We start from the raw sequence: 16,957 nt of genomic DNA, 5'->3' as shown, positions 1-16,957 counted from the left end.
TGTGTGTGTGTGTGTGTGTGTGTGTGTGTGTGTGTGTGTGTGTGTGTGTGTGTGTGTGTGTGTGTGTGTGTGTGTGTGTGTCTATTTAAAAAAAAAGCCTTGTTGGCCAAAAGCTAACCTTCCAACAGTCTTTTTGTTATACCTTTCCATGACCCAACATCTCCGCTATATGTTGAGTAGCAACTATCTTTTTCATAATATTGTTACAAAATAAAATGTGTGAGTGGATGAGTTTGATGGATCAGAAGTTGTTTTACTGTATTACTTTTTGTCTAAACTACTAGGTAAGAATATTGAGAAATGAAAATCTAAAACTTTACCAACTTTAAAGCTTTTATATATTACTAGACGATAGTAAGTGACTTGGACTATCATCACGACAGGTTAATGTTGCAGTTTTTTATGACATTTTTGTGTTGACATCACAAATGTATTTCATTCCAGAATTAAAGCAAATGGCTTGCATATTATGGTTGTATGTGCTAACATTGTAAGTTCATCCAGTGATGTTCACTGTATTGAAATTTTATTTTGTTAATACAGCAAGCAGCACTGCTGTTGGAAGAGCACGATCTCAACAGCAGAAGAAGGATGGGAATAATATTGCTGGAGGTGGAATTGTTAACCGTTTTAATAACTACAGCAGTGTTAGATTATCAGGACGTCCAACATCAAATTCTGCTCACAGAAGTATGGGACGGGGTAGTGTGCGACAGCTATCGGTTGATCCCAATGCTATGCGCAACAACAGTGGTATTTTGTGGAGTTTACAACAACAGCAGCAGCATTCTTCTGCTCCACAAACCCCACTGGTTTCTGAACACAACCCTGCACAACAGAAACCAGCTTTTCCTTATGTTGAACCAAAACTTGTCACAAATGGCACCAAAGATCCTCCAACCATTCCTAGATGAGACTTGTAATTTTTGATGCCATGTCCTGGTATGTGCAAGAAATATATGGTTAACTCTCCATCTCTATTTAGTTGTGGACTCCTGAATCATTAATTACATCAAGAAAAACCATATACTGATGTTGCATACTTCTTGCTCTTGGAGTTCAGATAATGCCACTGGTCTGAGTTTGAAATGTAAAAAAGTAGAGATGATATATTTTTGTAGTATTTAAGTTTACAAAATAAATTTAGTACAAAACTTCTTGTGACACATTCTGAAATTTTACTTTTAAGGTATCTTTTCTTGTACTTGTGTAGACCTTTTGTTAGCACTTAATTCACTGTCTTTCCTTTCCACAGTACTTTTGTATATAGTTGACATTATTGTAAAAACATTGTATATACTTATTATATGTGGAATATATACATAATTGTTATGAGGAAACTTCCTGTTCAGATGGACAGGTTTGAATTATAAAAGGTAACACAATACAAAATGACGGTATATTTACATCATATTGTTTTGTATATTCTCCTTGGTAAATGTACATAAGTTTTTGATAGTTGAACCACATTTTCTATTCATATTTTGTATTTCATTTTTGTACTGTTTTTGACATCCCACAAAATATTTAAGACTTCCATTAGAATAAAGAGATAGGTTTGATACATGCACAAATATATGTTGTTCAGTCTGAGAGTAAAAAAAAGGTGCATTTACGGAAAGAGCAACAAATTAAAATAATAATCCCATGCCTTGGAATCTTATAAAATAAAGTATATGGAATTTACTGAAGAGGAAGGATTATGGAATTATATACAAAGCTGTACAATAAAAAATACAGGGGAAAGAACAAATGAGGTTTAACAAACAAGGCCAGTACAGATACAGATGATGAATAAAAAGCAAATGATGATGAGACCACCAACAGAGAATATCTTTCCAGGCTTGAACTGCAGAGTAGCAGTGAGCAAGATGGGATATGAAAAAGGAGAAAATCAAAAGTAGCAACAAATCATATATGAATGCAATAAACATTAGCTGTGATGAGAAAGAGAAATAAAGAGAAAACTAGGGAACAAATTAGGTTGCTCTTTGGGCACTGGATCCAAGTTCAAAAAGGGAGAAGAACAAATCTGTATGTAACTATACTAACAATATGAATTCAGTTTTCTTACAGTAAGACAATTGTCGTATTTTACAGACTATAAGATGCTACGGACTGTAAGATGTCATAAACTATAAGATGCACCTTAATTTTGTAAGCATTTTTTTAAAATAACTACCATTTTTATTATTAGATTGCAAGGCCAGATTTAAAAAAAAAGAAAATTAACCCTAGAAATCGTTATCTTCTAGTTCTGGCCATTTTACATTCAGTCCTCTATTTGCACATTTAATCTTCATTTTTTTTTTAAATTCTTCTTTACTAGCCTGCCAATTGAAAATGGTTTTCTTTCTGTTGGTGGAGGGTGGCTGAAATGCTCTGTTTCCATATTCTTTTGCTTATGCTTTTATTTTCAATTTATGGCCCACATCATGTGAACACCTTTTATTTTTTTTCATTAGTAAGCTAGCTACTAAAAAAAATAATGTACTGTCACTGATAACACAAATCACTTCCAATTCAAGTTCACTGGCACTGTTGACTGTAGTGATGCATCATATGCTAGACAGATCCTGGTTTTGTGATGGCAGGGTGGGAGGGAGACAGTGTTAGCATGCTTGTGACTCCCCACAATTCGTGTTCATCGGATTGGGGCACTGCTGCTGCCAGTTGAATCCAGTAATGCCAAATAGAGATACATTTTCTGCAGCATCAAAGACTGGCAGGAACTGTAAATCAAACACTGGAAAATCTTTGTATTAATTTCAAGTATAAGACATACCAGAATTTTGGAGGTTATTTTTCAAAGAAAAAATGTGTCTTACAGTCATTAAAATATTGTACACATTCCTTTACCCATCTTTATCCAGCTGCAACCCCACAATTACAACTTATAAGCAGACCCAGCATGAAACTGCTAACTTACATTCTCCCTCCCTCATCACTAGCCAGATCAGTGGCTCACAAAGAAAGAAGGCTAGATAGAAATAAACAAACAAAAAATTGGGTGACTGCAGTAAAGTGTAGGAGATGGGCAGCTAAATTTGAATGAGAACAAGAACTGCTATATCAAAACAACAGGATATGTAGGTAAGAGGGGACCTGCAAAACAGTAAGAAAAAAGGAATCCATATAATATAGATGAGGCAAGAATAAAGAGATTACTGAGAAGTTTATGATGACAGCTCTACCAGACTTTTAAATTTTGTGATGATGTGATCACTTTGTAACCATTGCCTCCATAACTATTTTCTATATCTCATTGTAACTGTTGACTCCATAACTATTTTCTGTGACATATAAATGTGCAGTAGTGATCCATGTATAATATAGGACTGACTCATATTTCCGAAAATAACTTTTTATATGTCTTTATTTTCGCAAATGAAGTCATTGTTTGCAGCAAGACGTGTGTTGTACACTGATAATTGTTATTCTTTATCGGTTATCAGAATACTCTATAAACATTTACAGTGAGTAATCAGTAAACAGCAGCTACTTATCACTATGAGAAAAGCCCCAGCTTTTCCATTGTAGTGGCTTTTCATTAACTGTATGAAATGTTCAATCAGTACCTTCATAAGGACAATTAGAGTGTAGCAGTTTACATTCAATAATAATAAACTCTTAAGACAGCCTACAGAAACAAATTGTGGCAGCTATTTCTCCTTGCTAATTTATACCATGACTTGGCCTGCATATTCGAACCGCCTTACTGTGATAGTTTCTAGAGAAATAGTGTATGAATAATGAAATAGAAGAAATTTTCGTGCTCTAACAAAAAGCAAAACTCCATGCAAAAAGTTTCTCTAAATCTACAGTAGTTGACTGTGAGTGTGTGGTAACTGAATAAAGTCATTGTGTACCACAAAATGCTTCCCAGAATATCATAGTTGTTTCCATTTATTGTATCAAAGTTTTATGGTCATCAACAAAAAAAATTAAGAAGCTGCATTAAGTGTTGTAGTGAACAATAACGCATGCTAGGACAATAATGAGACAATAAACGCTATTTCAGGCCTTGGTTGGAATGCCATTCCACTTCCTCCTTACTATCCTGGTATTATTTCCTCATACTTCCCCCATTACTAATATACATCCTGTATTCTTTGAAGGGACACTATCAGTAATGAAGATAATTTTCAAACTTAATAGGATGCCATCTTTAACTCTAAGCCAGCTAATTTGAGATATGAAACTGAGGCACTTCCCAAAAATTTGGAGAGATATCTAGATAAAACAAGAAAATATATTGGTCATTAATTTATTTATACTGATTTGCTACATAAATATTTATTTCATTAGAAAATTTAGAGTATTTGCATCTACACATAGTATAAAACTTATTATGTAATAACCAAGAGAAATCCTATATTGACTTACACAAAAGTTGGACACTCTTAGTAACTTTCAGATATTTACTCTCCATTTAATGACATTTTTACTGTTGCCAGTATAGCTCACATTGCATGTAATGAGTCTCACAGCAAGGAGTCATATCATGATTGGTGTGATTCTGGTACTTGTATTGTGCACAGATTCAACTAATTACCACTGGGTGATTACACTAGTGAATGACACAAGCATATTTTGTAAATTGTCTAAGCACACCAGATGCAGCCCAGACAATAATAGAACAGGCTTTCAACAGGTTCACGTCCGCAGAACGTGATCTCGCAGTCGCGTCCTCGCTTCCCAAGCACGGCGTCCTGAGTTCAATTCCCAGTGGGATCAGGGATTTTCACCTGCCTCAAGATGACTGAGTGTTTGTGCTGTCCTCATCATTTCATCATCATTCATGAAAGTGGCGAGATTTGACTGTGCAAAGGTTGGGAATTTGTAAGGGCACTGATAACCGCACAGCTGAGCACCCCACAAACCAAAGCATCATAATAATCATCATCATCAATAGGTTCACAGCAAGCATCTTAATCCTTAAGTTTACAAATACATATTGCACAATTCCAAACAAATGAAAATGACACTAGATGCGTAATATGCACACATTGGATATGTGCATTCCCTAAGCATCCAGATGGACAACAAACTGAGGGGTAATCTGAATCTGAGTTTGACAAGAAAACTAACTCATGTCTTCTTTAAACTTAGAAATTATCTCATTTATTGACCTATATGACATAGTCTTTTATTGAAGTGCAGCTGAGCTCAGAGAAGCATTAATTCTATAGAAAGGTGCAGTAACAAGTTGTCAACTTGACATCCTGCAGAAACCTTTTTAGGATCATGTAATCTGTAATTGTGTGCGTGTTTCATACCGGAATTAGGAATAACTATACAATTCACAACTAAAATACTAGAAGTAAAAATAATTTCAATGTATACAATTGCGATATAGGTTTCAGAATGGAGTTTTAAATTCTGCAGAAAACCTTATGACAGGTTGCTACTAGATGTTGGGCAGGAAACTGAAAATCCCCAGATATTCAGAAAAAAGTTAAAGGATACCATATTAACCATCCCTACAATTTATCACAGTATGTGGTCTGAGGAATGAAAATTCTGCTTAATTCTGTTCCTGACTTTACTGCAATGTAGACTGCTGACAGTGTAGCTACTTTGAAGTTTCAGATAAAAACAGCAGCTCAACAAGTTAAGGTGAGGAGTAGTCTTTATTATAATGTATATTAATTTCACATTCATTGCTATTCAACATAACACCACTCATCTCAGTTCTGACTATCTCTACTATACTGTAACGACTCATTGACTACATGAAAATGAGCATGTGTTTGAATGAAAAAAACTTTGTATTGTGAGCACTAGAATGCCCAATGACTGTTTGCCACATTACCAAACACTTTGCCTCATTAGATATAATACACTTAACCTTACAATGGTTTGTGTTTTTTCTATGATGGTAAAGGGACTCCCAAAAATGCTATCTGAGGCAGATACACTTGTGACTTGGTGCAGCTGCACTGTGGAAAGTCCTTTAGCAGGTTGGTAGGCACATTTGCAATGTACTGATGTGGACATGAGAATCCAATGCATTACCCCACATTGTGACAGCAAATGTGAAGGTCAGTGACAGCAAAAACTTCTGCAGGATGAGACAAGTTTTCTGGTCATGTTGGTGTAGGGTTCAGCATCAAGTAGAGGTGCTTGAGTCAACTCAGCACCCTTCCCTTCAGTTCCTGTTGACTGATTATCCATTGTGATGTCTAGGCAACACACAGTTCTGCTCCATTCCATTGGCTTTCTAGGAATGTGAACATTCTGCAGGCACAGAGAGCCATGTCTGCAAACAGTGCAAGCTACTTGCAATTAGGAACTGGTATCATAGTTGCAGTTTGGTGAGATCCCATACTGGAATACTGTTAAGTTGAGAAGAGATGGATGATTGTTATTGACCACCGATTTAAAGCAGAAGCCTTCCTGCCACATACTAATGAAAGTACGTGATACGTCGTCCCTGAAAATGGTACAAATAATTCCTGGAGCTTCACTGCATTCATCAAATCCTGCACCAGCCGGAGAACCATAGGGTGCTTCCACTGAAACTCAAACTGCACCTGGGTGGAAATATCAGAGCCTTCTGTTCTTATCAGCATCTTATAACTCTGACTTAAGAAGTGTGTTTTTTTTTCTTTAGTCCCTTATGACACAATTTACAAGTTCCTTCTCCATCAACTTGTCAAACGTCTAAGTTTCAGACCCCTCCCCTCCAAAACTCCACCAAATTGTCCCCATTGAACTGTGTCAGTTCATCAGAGTGTTTAAATCAATTGTATTTAACTTGTCTCCAATAGTACTTCCTCTGAAGAAAGACCACATACACTTATAAACACAACATTGTTCTCGATTAAGAAGAATAAAATTACACCCAGTCCTTCCATTTGTCATCCTTGTTGTTGATGTTGTTAGCACAAATGCAACAAAAATGTTCATTTACTGATCTTGTAGTCAAGCATTCCCACAATTTCCCATTGAAATACCAGGCCAGCCTCACATACAGAAATAGGCAACTCAAAATACTCTCCTAGGATCTGAAAAACTGCAGTTTCCCAAACAAACAGTCAGCCTTGTGGAGATAAAGAATCAGAGGATATCACAAAATGTATCTGTATCATCCGAAACAGCACTTCTTCAAACCTCAACTGCCCTATAACCAATTGTGTTCAACTACTCAGACTGAGAATACTTTGATCCGTCTCCCCTACATTTACCGCTCCCAGAAATTCTAAGTTAACCTTCAATTTGGCTGAACATTACATTCACACATGCAAGTATGTGCCCCGAAACTATAACATTACGAATGATACCCATTAGCCCAAATAAAACAAATTACCATTGATAAAATATTCTCTCAAACAAACTAAACAACTAGTGGTGTGTTTCTACCTACTAACAAAATGACAATTAACGCATAGTGTGCAAAATTCATCAGCAGAGCACAATAATTCATGTAAGATTAAATGCAGAACTATAAAACATGCAAATGTAGGTAAACAATGGCAGAAAATGAACAGAACCCAAAACTCTTTTACTTTTATTTCATTAGTATTAGTAATTACTGTTTGAAAAAATGTCTGTGTCAGAAATTAATAGATTTGCTAAGTTATTATGGTTATGAAAAGAAATAATTGAATGAAACCAAGTTTTATCTGCTGTCTGATGTTATTGGAGATATGGCTGAATAGTATTACACTACGGCAGTTCGCAATTACATAAAACAAATGGCCAAGAAAAGTGATTGTTGTTTCTGTACAAAGAATTTTTACATTACTAATTAGAACAATGTAGTCCATGGTGTTTCTTAGCCAAAGTTCCTTCAAAATAGCTTCCACTTATGTGATACTGCCAGTGAGTTGTCAACATCTACATTGTTAGCCCATGATTCTTGAGCATGTAATACAATAACTGGTGTCATGTTGCTAACCTCCTTGGTCATGAGTGCCAGTTGTAAATTTAACAGGTATACTTGGAGTTTGCAGAACTAATTCCAATCTGCATACTACAACAAAAATTAAACATGCTTGTTTTCCTTAATGCATGATGTAAACTGACGTCATTGTGTTTCTTACCCATTTTAGCTGCAGTTTTCAGATTTACTGTTTACGACTGTGGCGCAGCACTTTTCACAGTATATCCATCCACACTACTAAAGCAAATCAAGTAGATGTACTATAAATCATTAGTCCATGGTTTTAACTCAACAATAAGTGCCATGCACAATCGTCTACACAAATGTTCAGTCATGCGGCAATCGGCACGCTGTACATTCACAGTTAAAGTTCTTCGTATAAATGTACTACAACATGAAAATGTGTTACTATATGTTCTATTTCATTGCACAGTCTGTGGTATACACTAACCAGCTTGTGATGGCTACAATCAAAAACAGTATCATTATGGCATGCATATAACTTATCGGTCTGCATATCAAAGTTTTATGCTTAATGAGCCAAACACAGGTCCAGGAAATGAGCAATGAGACATGTAAAGTCAGTAGTTCTTTAACTGTGGTACACACTGAGATCATACATATGACACTGTTCAAACACTTACATTTTTCACCGGCCCCATACACAATGTGTAGCAGTACACGACAATCAACTCTAGAGAGCCTGTATAGGGAGAGAGTGGCCAACCGGACGACACGGCAGCCATTTTTCTGCCAAACTGCGGGCGGGACTTTTGAATGGCCAGTAGTGGAGTAGTGGAGTACACACTCACCGACTCAACAGCACAAGACAGTATGGCGAAATCATTCGTTAAATGCCTTTCTTTATAAGACTAATGTGTTATAATAATTTTCACACAGCCAATTTACAGGTATACTTTCAAATTTAACTATGTGTATTGCAAGTTGTTTTATATGTAGTAAAAAGCAAAAACGACTCACTTCGCATAGATAAGAGTAATTGGTTGGTTTCCACAAGGCTCCTGTTTGATTTATGTCAGCCCTGTTGACTGCGACTGCCCACTGTTTTCGTCTTTCTTCATTGCGTGGAAATGCTAACATGTGAAATCCACCTTTGTCTCTATTGGAAAAACCAAATGCAGAACAACCTGGCATCGTTTATGAACGTATGCAGAATGAATTACAGATGTCAAAAACAATACTGTACAATTACTAACGTGTTTACTTCAAACATGTAGGCCTACCGACTTCATCACAAAACGCTTCATTATTTCAACTTGTATTTAAGATCGCAAATGCTAATTATGTACTAAAAACGATATACAACTAAATTGAACGTGCATGCACAATGCATAACAAGTCTCTCAAGTCATCTGAACTTCAATTCACCTCAAAAGCACGGCGAACATAGGAAGCGCGAGAGACATTTGGCGCCATTTTTCTGCCAAAGCTAATCAACCCTTCACAGGCAACTTCACCTATGGCCACTCCCTCTGTATACAGGCTCTCTAATCAACTCCACTCACTTCTTCCCACTCTCAACTCTGTTGCTGCCTTCTCTAATGACCTATCAATAAGATTCTACATCGCTCATGCACTTTGCTTCACATAACACTTTCAAAGCTTCTAACTACATCAACTTACAGTTTTATACAAAATCATGGTTTTATATTACTCTGTCCATAGAAAACAAATACAAATAACTTGTTAATAAAAAAAGAAAGTATACAACACCAGAATAAGTGAAAATGACAGTCACATTCATAACTACAGTATGTAACAGAAACATAATTACACCAAGAATCACATTTACAAAACTCATTCTGAATCACCTTTTCAGTGTACAATGATAATACAGCAGAAAACAAGTGAAATAAAAATAGTAAAAAGAAAAAAAATTGCATATGAACCTGTAGTGTTATCTTCACATGCCCCCCCCCCCCCCCCCATTTTTATGTGATGTTCTCTCAAAACTCTAATAATAATATCTCAGATACAGAAGGAGTATTTTGTTTGTGTACTGATTGTATTCATGTAAGCCAACAGAACTTAGAATAGTACTGTCACCTTTTGAGCTTAGACCAAAATCACATACAAATTGTCATTATGGGAGATACACATAAGAATACCGTAACTTTTTCATTGCTCCTAAATTCCTTACTTATCATGCCAATAATAGAAGTAACATGGCGCAGTCTACAAAGAAATAGGTCTGTCTATCCTCACTGACATTCAACAAAACATAATGCAATTGATAATTTACATAGAACCCCAATTTCTCCTCTACAAAACTCAAAGAACTATCTCTCTTCCTAACCTCATAAGGAGTAAATCCTGTTACATTATTTATTACATCTTTGCTGTTCTCTAAAAATCTCCCCACTAACTATGCTTACTGCTACAGCGTGTGCAGCACAACCATCCAGTTTCCCTTACATAATTCTCTCCAGGATTTCCTGCTAGATGATATATTGATGTATGTATTAACATTATTCCGTGGCTGTAGGACCTTCCTTGCATTTTCTACATGTAAACTGTGGCCTGTTATCAGAGAGTAGGCCCTATGGCTTTTGATTTACCAAATTTCACAAAATGGTCCTTCTCTTTGTCAGAATCACTCTGCCAGTTGTCTTATATAAAGGATATACACTGATCAGCCAGAATGTTATGACCACCTACCTAATAGCCAGCATGTCCATTTTTGGCACAGATAACAGTGGCAAAACATCTTGGCATGGAAGCAATGAGGCCTTGATAGGTTGCTGGAGATAGTTGGCACCACATATGCACACATAAGTCACCTAATTCCCATAAATTCTGGGCATGTGGATGATGAGCTCTGACACCGCATTCAATCACATTCCAAAATTGTTCAATTGGGTTCGGATCTGTCGAGTTGGAGGCCAGCACATCAATTGGAACTTGCAGCTGTGTTCCTTGAACCACTTCATCACACTCCTGGCCTTGTGATGTGATGCATTATCTAGCTGAAAAATGCCACTTCCGTTGGGAAACATGATTGTCATGAAGGGGTGAATGTGATGTACAAGGTGTACAACTTTTCAGAATGAGATTTTCACTCTGCAGCAGAGTGTGCGCTGATATGAAACTTCCTGGCAGATTAAAACTGTGTGCCCGACTGAGACTCGAACTCGGGACCTTTGCCTTTCGTGGGCAAGTGCTGTACAACTTTGCTTCTGCCATTTGCCGATAGGTGGCGACAACAGTAAGTAGCGGTCGAAAGAAACAGATCGCAGATGTCAGGCAGTTAGCGTGGACCTCAGTCAACATAACCTCATTCAAACATTAGCAATTTGTGTCTGCATCATAAAGTTGTTCTTGACTGAAAATGTCAGTTTACGAGCCTAATTCTTGTCATTTGCGGGAGGTGTTACTGTTTCGTTTCAATATGAAGAAAACAGCAGCTGAGCCTCATCGAATGCTCTCAAGTACATATGGTAAGGACGCTATTATAGTTCAATTCTTTTATCTTGGCGGCTCGCGCATGCCCGCCCAGACGCGAGAGATTGCTGCATTGCCAGTTGCACATGATGCACGCGTCAAGAGAAGCAGCGCCATAGTATAGCATAGTTCGCAAGCTTACGTTTAGGGGGGAGCGTGCAGTTCATGAAGTAAAGCCACCACGGCCGCTGCTACAAAGACGTGCTCCCTGCATTCCGCACTGTGTGCGATTTTGTCACTGCACTGCTCGCCTGTGCAGACACATGGTGTTCCAACTGCTTTGACACTCTTATCATTCGATTCCACAAAAACTATTTGGCCCAAAAATTTGACTTTTACACATCTTCTTGACAGATACCTTCCCCATAAATGACTAAATTTTGTTTCGATGTTCAATGCAGTTATTATGCAGCATTAAATATAGTAAACCATTGCACGAAATTTTGAAGAGTTTGCAGAGGTAAAAGTCCATAGAGTATACTTTTCATATGGTCGATTTTAGTTGCCACAATGTTGAGAATGAAATGTGGACAAGATACCTAAAATTCATATAATATTTACTGTATAACAATATCTCATTTAATTTAAGTACCTCATAGGTGTTGTATGTAATATTGAGAAATATTCCATCATAGGTGTCGTATGTAATATTGAGAAATATTCCATCTTTCGCGACTGTAACAAAAGTTTTATTTACACCGGGCACGTTTGGCTTTATTTTAAAGCACTTCAATCAATCAAAAGGAAGTAGACAAAATACATTAAACAAAACTGTGGACTTACAAAAACATTAGGTCTTGAATATACCGTCTATCAGTGAAGTGCTCTGAGCTACGTCAAATATAATTTTTGTGTGTGGCACACAGAAACAGCATTTATTTGCTAAAACACTGATCAGCCGACACAAACATTGAATATTGTGTTATCGCAGTACAGAACTACGAAAGGTGACTTGGCAATGGAGGAGACAAAATACTGTCCACTGAAGATGCTTCAAAAGAGAGAAACATGTCTGGTCTAAATAAGCCGCTTATTACAGGTGCAGAAGAGGAATATATTTCAATACCATTGTTAAAACTGCGACTGTGGAACAAAAACAAGAAAGATAACATGAGTACCATTGTGTATGTGCCATACCTTTCATTGATTGACATGCTTTAAAATAAAGCCAAAAGCGCCCGGTGTAAATAAAACTTTTACCTTAATGCAACTGGTAAAGAACTAATTGCCACAAGGATTTATGAATCAGTGGAAACAAACAGGAAAGTGTACAAAACAGCAATAGAACTTAAATGGAAGGATACTGAAGTCTCAGATAAAGAATCAGTGAGAATTGTTATTGGCACAACTCCAGCACAAATAACAACAGAATCCTTAAAAGTGAACTCTGTTTGTGGGGAGAGGACAATTACTCAAGCAATAAACTTACCCAAGAGGACAGTGGAAAAGTTTGAAGAAGCAGCAAATAAGGTGGCAGGAAAGAAGGCACCATATAAGAAGAGAGACCTACTTGCAGAAAGAAGAACAGCAAATCAAGCTCAAGGGATGAGAATACCAACACGTGGAGTACGACAGTCAACCCGAAAAAAGAAACCACAACCGAGGGACCAGGATTTTTGGTGGTATCAGCAGGGGTTTCACAGACGAAAGCAGTTAACAAAGTGAGTCATCAAGTGGATGAACAGGTATGTGACTATCATAACACACATGATCACAGTGCATCAAGATTAAAGACATTAACGGAACCTACAACTTCAAATACAAAGTCAAATTGCTCTCAGAGGAATACAGACAGAGACAAACTACTTACTTTTCTACAAGTTAACATACATTGTATTAGAAATAAAATTTTAGAATTAGAACATTTATGTAACACTGAGCATGTAGATGTTATATGTGTATCTGAGCACTGGTTAACACAAGAATAAGTAAATATGTTCATTCCCCAAGGGTATGTTGTGGGAGACATGATATGTAGAAAACAGAGAAAGAATGCTGGGGCAGGAACTTTTGTCAAAGAAGGAATAATGTTTTCCAGAATTGATGTATCTACATACTCCTCAGAGCTAGATGGGGAGTTTAGTTGTGTAAAACTAATGAATGAAAATATAGTGGTACTTAGTCTATATAGGTCACCAGATGGTGATGTAAATTTGTTTATTGAAAAATATGAATTAATAATTAAAAAAATATTGAAGAGTGAAATGAGAATTGCTATATGTGGTGATTTCAACATAGAAATGGTAAACACACAGAGACCAGTTGCTAGGTCAGGACATTTTTGAATATGCTAAGATCATTAGACCTCTATTGTACAAATAACTGTGCCACACGTAAGAATGCCTGTATAGACAATATTATTGTGAATTTCCATAGGGAGGATTTTACAGTTAGACTTGCAGGAAGTGGACTTGCAGATCATGAGCCACTACTCCTTACCCTCTGTAAGAGGCAGCCAGTTAAAACTGAAGAATCTAAAGTAGTAGTGGTACGAAGACAGAAGGAAGAGTACATAAATATGTTTGTTGATAGATTAGTGTTATATCCTAGCCAGTCATGCCAACCGAGCCCGCTGCCAAAAGGTTGGCAGCATCAAAGTCCGGACGCCGTCCGCATAAGCAGCGCCAGCGATACAGGAAATTGCCGCAAGTCTGCACGCGCCACTTCTGGCTTCTTAAGCGCTGGAGTCGCGAGTGCTAGGACAGTTCTGTATTCGCCGCTCAGTTGTATACTCGCCACCGATTTGTGTACTTGCTAGTCAGTTGTGTGTTCATCGCAGCAAAGTTGTTGTTTGTCGTCAGCCGACGCTGTCCTAGCCGCTCCGACTCGAACTAGACAGATTTCTGTAGACACGGAGTTCACTACTGTGTTTCTGTATCTTCGTTAATAAAGATAAGTACCGACTTTTATTTAATCAGTGTGTTTGGGTTTTCATCTTTCTGTTCACTGTTCCAGCGGACCGGTCGGCCCGCTATTAAAAGTGTGGCGGCGACTTCGTAAGCCGTTTCTACAGCGAAGTGTTTGTCGCTACGAACGCCGCCACAAAAATTAGGAAGTGCAGATTGGGACTTTATATATAATTGTCAATCTGGAAAAAAGGGAAGCTGAAATTAGCTTTGGTAACTTCTTTAAAAAGTACACAGATTTATGGTATTCTTGCTCACCAGTAAAAAAAATTAGATATCCAAATGAAATGAAAAAGAAAAGTCTGAACTGGTTCACACAAGAGCTAGTAGAAATTAGAGGAAACTTGCATATGCTGTACCAGATGCATAAACAAGCCTCTGACCAAGGGGCAGAACAGAGTGTGAACATTCATAGGTCATATCTGAAATGCAAAAAATACTATAAAGCTAAACTGCTTCTGGCAAAAAAGCAAGCAGTGGAGAACTATATAGAAAGAGCTCCCAATAAATGCAAGGCAGCCTGGCAAATAATAAAACAAGAGAATACACCAAAACGCACAGAAACAGCTCTGCTTGATCCTGAAGAATTAAACGAGTACTTTTTAAACTCAGTTAAAGAAATAAGTAACAGTATCAAAGCAACAAATTCATCTGCAATGAACCTTGCTGGAACACCACTGCCTGTTAACCTGACATTTCAATGGAGGGCTGTCACACCTGCTGATGTTATAAAAGCTGTATCCAAATTTTCAGGTTCTAAAAGTATGGACTGTTGTTGGTTATCAAATAACATAATTAAAAAGACAATACACTCAATCGCCAAACCATTAGCTTATATTTTTAATAAATGTGTAGAATTTGGAGTTTTTCCGGATGCACTCAAGGTGTCAAAATTTGTCCCAGTTTTTAAAAAAGGGGACAAACATCTCCCCCAAAGCTACAGACCAGTCTTCATTGTTCCAATATTCTCAAAGGTATGAGAGGCGCTGATACACACACAAATAAGCAACTTCTTTGAAAAACACAATATCCTATGTAACAATCAGTTTGGCTTTCGAAAGGGGAAGAACACAACAGGGGCCATCTTGGAAATCATTGACCAAACCTTAACAGCTTTTGAAAATAACAACATGGTATCACTGGTATTATGTGACCTAAGCAAAGCTTTCGATTGCATTCCTGTTGACATACTACTGGGGAAACTAGAGTTTTATGGGATGAGAGGGAGCACTTTATCTGTGATAAATTCTTATTTAAGTAACCGAAAACAATTTGTTTCAGTCAGAAATTTAAATTCTTCCATCATGGAAATCAGCACAGGTGTACCACAAGGGTCTATCCTTGGACCCTTCTTCTTCATTGTCGCTATTCTACATCTACATCTACATCCATACTCCGCAAGCCACCTGACGGTGTGTGGCGGAGGGTACCTTCAGTACCTCTATCGGTTCTCCCTTCTATTCCAGTCTCATATTGTTCGTGGAAAGAAGGATTGTCGGTATGCCTCTGTGTGGGCTCTAATCTCTCTGATTTTATCCTCATGGTCTCTTCGCGAGATATACGTAGGAGGGAGCAATATACTGCTTGACTCTTCGGTGAAGGTATGTTCTCGAAACTTTGACAAAAGCCCGTACCGAGCTACTGAGCGTCTCTCCTGCAGAGTCTTCCACTGGAGTTTATCTATCACCTCCGTAACGCTTTCGCGATTACTAAATGATCCTGTAACGAAGCGCGCTGCTCTCCGTTGGATCTTCTCTATGTCTTGTATCAAACCTATCTGGTACGGATCCCACACTGCTGAGCAGTATTCAAGCATTGGGCGAACAAGCGTACTGTAACCTACTTCCTTTGTTTTCGGATTGCATTTCCTTAGGATTCTTCCAATGAATCTCAGTCTGGCATCTGCTTTACCGACAGTCAACATTATATGATCATTAATGATTTACCGAAAAATATAGCTCACCCTGTTGTGTGTTATGCTGACGATACAACACTACTTACCACACATCAGAACATTTCAGATCTGAATAACCTAACAAAAGAAACACTAGATAAGGCCCTGGACTGGTTTGCAGCCAATAAGCTCCTATGCAACCCTGACAAAACACAACAACGTTTTAATGGGAACATCAAATGAAGTAGGCAATAAGTCAGTAAAACTCTTAGGTATTCACATTGACTCAAAACTATATTGGGAGGAACATGTCAATCATGTATGTGAAAAAATGTCTCGGGTGGCATACCTTCGCTTGAAACTAAGGGAGGTAGTGAGCTTGGAGTACCTCAGGGTGACATACTTTGGGCTATTCCAGTCACATATTTCATATGGTCTTATTATATGGGGGCACTCCCCTCACATCAAAAACGTATTGAAATTACAAAAAAAAGTCATACGTATAAAATGTAAAAGAGGTCATAGGGAGCACTGTCGTCCTCTTTTCTCCAGACTCAGAATACTTACAATTATAAATTTATACATCTATGTGTCTGTACTCTATATTAAAAATAATATTTCAGAATTTATTGCCAGAAAGGAAATACACGAACACAACACCAGGGCGAACGGTAATTTAGACATACCGCGCCACAGATTAGCGGGAACAGGAAATTCCCACAAAGTTAACCCACTCAAAATGTTCAATAAACTGCCAATTCATGTTCAGTCTATGGATACAAATTCTTTTAAAATTAAGTGGTACAG

The 16,957-nt window shown here is 37.5% G+C and overlaps 1 protein-coding gene across 2 annotated transcripts in view; it reads left to right on the top strand.

The window, feature by feature from the left end:
* Nucleotides 1-2,233, top strand: part of LOC126163122 (adenylyl cyclase 78C-like) — an 812,464-nt gene extending 810,231 nt beyond the window's left edge. For both annotated transcript variants that reach the window (XM_049920046.1, XM_049920045.1), the window contains one exon: nt 544-2,233. In XM_049920046.1, the coding sequence (XP_049776003.1) occupies nt 544-914 (371 nt within the window). In that variant the 3' untranslated portion in view covers nt 915-2,233. The remainder of the gene's footprint in view (nt 1-543) is intronic.
* The last annotated feature ends 14,724 nt before the right edge of the window (nt 2,234-16,957 follow it).

This window comes from Schistocerca cancellata, chromosome 2 (assembly GCF_023864275.1).
Source record: "Schistocerca cancellata isolate TAMUIC-IGC-003103 chromosome 2, iqSchCanc2.1, whole genome shotgun sequence".
NCBI lineage: Eukaryota > Metazoa > Arthropoda > Insecta > Orthoptera > Acrididae > Schistocerca > Schistocerca cancellata.
This window is presented reverse-complemented; position numbering and strand designations above follow the sequence as displayed.